The following is a 6216-nucleotide window of genomic DNA, read 5'->3' as shown; positions in this document are numbered from 1 at the left end:
GCCGGGGCCGACTACCAGACGTGGTGGTCCATCCAGCGTGGGTCGTGCAGCGAGAAGGAGCGCATCGCCTGCTCGGAAGGCTCGAAGGTCAGCAGCAGCTCCAGCCCGCGGCCGACGTTGAACATGAGGCCGCGGTTGAGACGCAGGGGCTCGGCGACCGGGACGGGGGACGCGACGGGAACGGGATCCTCGGTGCGGAGCATCCTCCTGCGCCCGCACACCGCCCTCGTCGTCGCCGGTGACAAGGCCCCGCCCCGAGCTCCATCGCCTCCTCTCTCGTCAGCCCTGCGGTTGAGGACGGGAATGGATAAGCTTTGGGGGCGCTACGTAAAAACGAAACGTTTTTTAACTTACTCAGGGACTGCGGGTTGAATGCTCGAAAACGGACAGACTTTTTCGCAAAAAAAGCCACGACAGACGACAGAAGCGGTACATGCTTTATTAGTAGGGATAAATTTGTTATGTCAGACATATGTTCCGAAACACGTGAACTATTTTCTAGGAATGCCAGAGACACTTTTATTTAGTTATAAGATTCTTTTTGAATTACTAAACATTGTATAGCATTTTTCTGAATGACTGGCACATTTCTTTCGTAGCGTGTGAACATTTTTAAAATATGCTATCCACATTTTTTGTAAGTTGCACAAATATTTATTTTAAAATCTAAGTAATTTTTATGGAACTTATGTTTTATAACATGTTGAAAATATGAACGAACTAAAAATAAGAAGGGAGAAAAATAATAAACCGAGAGATTTTTTTCTTCAATAAGCTACTCGAGATTTCCACATGGCAGCTCTACACGCACACGTCCATGTCGAGCCCATGAATGATGACAAGTCACCAACCTCCCTCCACCCCCACGCCCTCTCTCGTCTCGCTCACGCTGTCTCTCTCAAATGAGATAATTACATCTGCCGTCTTTATACTCTTCAATGTGTAACACGACGGTCTTCGAACTTGTGAAATGCTCCAGTATGGTCTTTAAATACGAAAATACGCTTCAACATGGTCGTGGCTACATCTCACGCTACGCCCTACAGAATACAGCCTCCCCGCAAAATAAAATAAAATAATACAGCACAATCCGATGCCACATGAGTGTATAGTAGAAATGTGGGCCCCGCATGGGAGTATGAGATAGAGAAAGAATAGAAAAATAAATCACGTACCCCTATTTTCTTTTCTAAATGTCATGGAAATTCCAACTTCAGAGTTCAGACCTCCGGTCGATATCTGCAAAGCGTACATAACCACAAACTGCCTTTTACTTTGTTGATATTGTGAGTGGAAGCGTATATTAGTCAGCATTTACGTACCTCTCCGGGCAACTATCATGAGGTTCGTTTTGTAGCGATTTCCCTTTTACGTATTTTCCAGGCTCACGTTTGTTTCCCTTTTCGATTTCCATGTGAAAGAATGTAAGAAAAAACTAATTTTTTCCATGAAAAGTAAAGAAAGTGTTTGTGCATTTGAAAAATTGCTTAGAATGTTTTTGGTAAATATTTCAATTATTTTAGTAATTATGTATTCCAAACAAATATAATGAATATATACAACAACAGTGCGTGTGTGTGGCCCTGAATGAAGACACATCTTTTTAAGGCTACATGATATTTTTAAAGTTCATGTTTACCTCTTCAAGTTACTCGATAATGGAAATACAATGGAGATTTTAAATTCACAATAATGGTGTATTAGTAATTCTAGTATTAATTTTCTTACATTTCTTTTTTTAATGGGAAAAGCAAAAAGGAAAAGAATATAAACTTGGAAAAAATGGTAGCTGGGCATATAATTCGGCAAAATATATAACTATTTTATAAAACCACACAGAACATAATTCAAAACACACGGTTCTATTTTTTAATAGTTTCGTATTTTAAAAATACAATGAGGAGGCACAATAACTAAGCGTGCCTGTGGTCATGAATGAAGATATATAATGCTTTTCTTACATTTCTTCAATCCACATAATCTATAGAAAAATATTTGTGTTTACCTCTTGAAGGTACAAAATAATGAAAATACAATAAATATTTTAAAAACGCAATAATTGTTTTTTTCTTTTATGTAAAAAAATCAAATTCTAAAACAAAAAAAAAATATGCTCATTTGAGAAATCATATTATTTCCTATGGTGCCTTCCTCGTGGTGTCACATGTCCAAGGACCATCCTGTTACACGTCCAAGAGCACAAGGCAATCGTTCCGCTCCACCCACTAAAAAAAAAAAAAAATCGTTCCTCTCCCTCTCCCTGACGCGAGCGACCAAAGTCCGGCGGCCGACGCGGCACCGGCGGCGGAGGTATGCTCCCCTCCCACCGGAAACTTTCCCCTATTCCACCTGTTATCTCCCGTTTCTATCGGTTGAGCCGTCTACTAAGACCTACAGTAGTTCCGAGAGATGCAGTTTAGCAGCCCCTTTGGGTACCGACGACAGCCCTACTTCAGAGGCACCTCAAATGGATGTCCGTGCGCTTGGTTGGGCATTTCATCGGGAGTCACCCGACCCCGTTTTCCCCTTCGTAATCGATTGGAGCACGATTCTTAACCGCAGCAGTATTTGGCAAGAGCTCAGTGGGGAACTTACTTTGGTGATAGTTCTAGGCCCGTCCAGATTTCAGCAAGAAGTAGTTTCGGATGAAATTCCACTCTACGTAGGTGTACAATTGATTTTGCCAACTGAAAGCGGATCTGCTCATATGGGAGCCTTCTAGTCAGCCATCTAGTAGATGCCTTTTTGTATCCTGCGTCTCTGATAGTCATGTTTTTCATCAGGAATCATCTTCCGCACTGAAATATTCTTTTATACGGAAGGTGCCTGTTAGATCGGCTGTCTACATTGCCTCTTGAGAAAATATAGGGGGATCTTTCTGTCCTCTGCTCTTACCTGAAGCTAGAATCACGGAGGGGGTGCTCTAATAGGTCTATGCACCCTGTGTCGATCTCCTTTCAACCATTCACTGCAACTCCTGCGGGCGATTTTCCCTCAAGGTAAGTTTTTCCCTGCTGGACCTGTATTCAGTTTCTTGGGCATCTCTTGTGGTTCCTTTAATTTTAACCCTGTTTCTTTTCTTTTTTTTGTCATTAGGACCACTAATGTGAGGTCTCGCCGTGATTTTGTCAAGTTGCTGACAATTGGAACAAGTAGTGGATACCGTGCCATGAATTCCGGACCAACTTCTGCTTCCAAGTCTGAAACGACTGAGGAACAGGATTATGCTGTGGGAGAGAATGATGGTGTGATCATAGTCGACCACGGGTCACGGCGACAGGAATCTAATCTCATGCTAAGTAATGGACCGATTATTTTCCGTGAATTTTCTGGTGTTTCCCATGGTGCTTATCTTGAGTAATTTCTTGAAAATCGCAGACGATTTTGTTACTATGTTCAGGGCAAGGACTGGCTACAGGATTGTTGAGCCTGCTCACATGGTATGCTTATTGTTCTTGCAATTATTGTGGAATAGCTTTTGTGATTAGTGTAGAAGTGAATGCTCTAGCCAATGCAACCAAAAGACCGATCTGATGGAAGAGACTAGGCAATACATTTATACGTCAACAATTAGGGAGGGAGGTGCAGATTCTAAATTTATTAAACTCTGCTTGAAGCCTGCAGCCCTTTACCAATTTTATCACAGTAAACTGGCAATCAGTAAATCAACTTGTAATTTCGATGTCAGGTTACATAAAGCATTTCTGGATTTAATTTCCCCTTGCTTGCCACTGAACATGGCTACAGACTTCTAATGGATGCAGACTATTTTTTGAAACTACCTTGTACTGGCCAACTCACAAGACAGCTCTGATGCAGAAAAATAAAAAGTAACTAAACATGGTCACTCATTTAGAATTCTCTATCTGACATGATTTTATTCATTAGCTTCTTTCTGTCTACCAATTAAAATCCATATATACACCGCTGTACTCTCTTATTTTTTCTTCTGTTAGTAATGGGAGAATTTCCATGATAACTCATTTGGATTCTCTGACATTCCCCTTGTTCGAATCCATACATATTTTGTTGGCAAAATCCACAAAGGAACACTTTGAGTTTAGGTTAACATCACATGGTATTCTAGTTGAGGCTACTAATGGTCTAAGTCGTCAGCTTATGTGTCTAAGATAAGCATCTGCCACTGTTAATGTTTCTCATGGTGCTGTTTCTGATGCTTTGCAGTGACAATGCGACATAAGTAATTTAAAATTGTTTTCCGAAGTATTTGTTTAGAAATATTTCTGAAGGCATTGTTTTCACAAGTAGTGTTTCAAAATTATACTTAAAAGATATTTGTGGCATAATTGGGAGTTTACTTGTTGATTGAAACCATAGCTCGGAGCTATTTTAACAAATATTCAAGTTGGTATGATAGTACTATTCTAGCAACACATTGGCCTTTTATATTGGTATCTATTTGTCCATTCTCCAATTGCTATTTCATTTCATTGTACTATTAAATCATACATGGGCTGGAGACTCCCGGGTAAATAAATCAAATTTGTTTTGTTCTTCTTTCTATGTTTACGTACTTTTGTTTTCACTTTATGGTTTATGAACTGGCTGAATGTGTGCTTTTGGCAAAATGAAGGAGCTTGCTGAGCCTAGTATTAAAGAAGCATTTGGAAAATGTGTCCAGCAAGGAGCATCCCGCATTATTGTCAGCCCATATTTCCTTTCACCTGGACGGCACTGGAAACAAGTAAGATTTTCTGTCATTTAACATTGGTAATGCATAACCCTAAAGATTTGAGGCTATTTCAGTTTATTAAAATGTCCCAAATAGAAGTAGGTAGTGGTTTCTATGTTATATCTTAATGCTTACATAGCGCTATAGTAAGACAATATTTCTCATTCAATTCTGCACTGTTTTTTCTCAGGATATACCTTCTTTAGCAGCAGAAGCCTCTAAAGAGCACTCTAACGTGGCCTACATTGTCACTGCTCCTCTTGGATTGCATGAGCTTATGGTGGTATGTGCTCATTAATTCCCCCACAGTTCTATCACCGAATGCATTGTGCATTCAGTAGTCATTCACTTACGAGAACTAGTTGTTAATTGAAAAGTAAAGTAGATGCCTGCTGAAAGTTCAAAACTGCATTTTTTAGAGAATTATTATTCTTCCAGCCCTCCAGAAAAATCATGAAAAGGAATGTGGACTTTCCTTGATAAGTAGATGTAGATCTACTAAAACTTCCACCCTTTTGATGATTTTCTACATTTTTCTTGAAGGGAATGTTGAACTTCTCTACTAAAAAGGCATAATAGATTATTTTTCTGAACAATGAATCCAATGGTTATTGAACACGACAGATTAGTCTTTCATTACCTTAGCATGCCATCATGTAACTGTGTTACATTTTTGTAAATTATACTTGTAGATTGCTGTGGTATGTGATTTATACTGTATCAGTATGTCACTTTGTTGCTATATTAGTAAGCGGTATGCCAGTATTCCAAACCAGAAATCTGAAATTATCGTGATAATCTGCTTTTGTTCGGTAATATGGTATTTATAAATAGCAAACCAAAATATTTATTCCTTTTTCGATTTAATTCTGTATTTACATCTATCAAAGTGAGTTTTATGCAAAATATGGTACCCATCGATCGAATATACCACCTGTTCCACTGTGCATATTATCCAGGGCAATCTCCTTTTCTTTGACAATCAAAACGAGCAATCTCCTCTTAATACAAGAGGCAAGGCCATGGTTGGCGAGTTGCTCCAATCAGTCAGTATCATGTCAAAGTAGATTGGTTACAAATTCCATGTTTCTGCAGGATGTTATGAACGATCGCATCAAGTACTGCCTGAGGCACGTTGCAGGCGATGCCGATGAGTGTGCAGTATGTGCTGGGACTGGAAAATGCCACCTATACTCCTGATGGAGATGATATGTGAGGCTACTTTGCTCGAAAGTCTAATCAGGGTCATCTTGTTTTTGACTCATTGGAAGCGCAGATTGATGGCTGAGGCCGATAATTCCATCTTGTTGACCCATGCTCTTTGTTATCTGCCGTGTAGTCAGCAAACATTGTAAGAATGATCTCGGCGGTTTTGTTCAGCTTGTAGATCTAGAGTGTCTTCAGCTGTCTGAACAAGAAACCATGAGAACATAGTGCAAATTTGTCATGTAGATCAAACACTGCCTGGGATGCACCGCCAACAATTTTGTTATGGAAATGTCTGGAATGACGCTCCATCGCCA

At 39.9% G+C, this 6216-nt stretch overlaps 1 protein-coding gene across 1 annotated transcript; it reads left to right on the top strand.

The window, feature by feature from the left end:
* The first annotated feature begins 2154 nt into the window (after window positions 1-2154).
* Window positions 2155-6216, top strand: LOC123397167 (sirohydrochlorin ferrochelatase, chloroplastic). The gene is made up of 7 exons (XM_045091819.1): window positions 2155-2310; window positions 2784-2999; window positions 3097-3299; window positions 3379-3440; window positions 4595-4705; window positions 4884-4976; window positions 5789-6216. The coding sequence occupies exons 2-7, from the start codon at window positions 2935-2937 to the stop codon at window positions 5891-5893; spliced, it is 639 nt and encodes a 212-aa protein (XP_044947754.1). The 5' UTR covers window positions 2155-2310; window positions 2784-2934; the 3' UTR covers window positions 5894-6216.

This window comes from Hordeum vulgare, chromosome 5H (genome assembly GCF_904849725.1).
Source record: "Hordeum vulgare subsp. vulgare chromosome 5H, MorexV3_pseudomolecules_assembly, whole genome shotgun sequence".
NCBI classification, from domain to species: Eukaryota; Viridiplantae; Streptophyta; class Magnoliopsida; order Poales; family Poaceae; genus Hordeum; species Hordeum vulgare.
Note: the sequence above shows the minus strand (reverse complement) of the source record. Positions and strands in the feature narration are given on the sequence as shown.

What these genes read in the sequence shown, in the direction of transcription:
- LOC123397167 (XM_045091819.1), top strand. Translation starts at nt 2,935, where the DNA reads ATGCACCCTGTGTCGATCTCCTTTCAACCATTCACTGCAACTCCTGCG. An exon ending in GCGGGCGATTTTCCCTCAAG is followed by an intron (nt 3,000 to 3,096) that starts GTAAGTTTTTCC and finishes TTTTGTCATTAG; the next exon opens with GACCACTAATGTGAGGTCTC. An exon ending in CTGGACGGCACTGGAAACAA is followed by an intron (nt 4,706 to 4,883) that starts GTAAGATTTTCT and finishes GTTTTTTCTCAG; the next exon opens with GATATACCTTCTTTAGCAGC.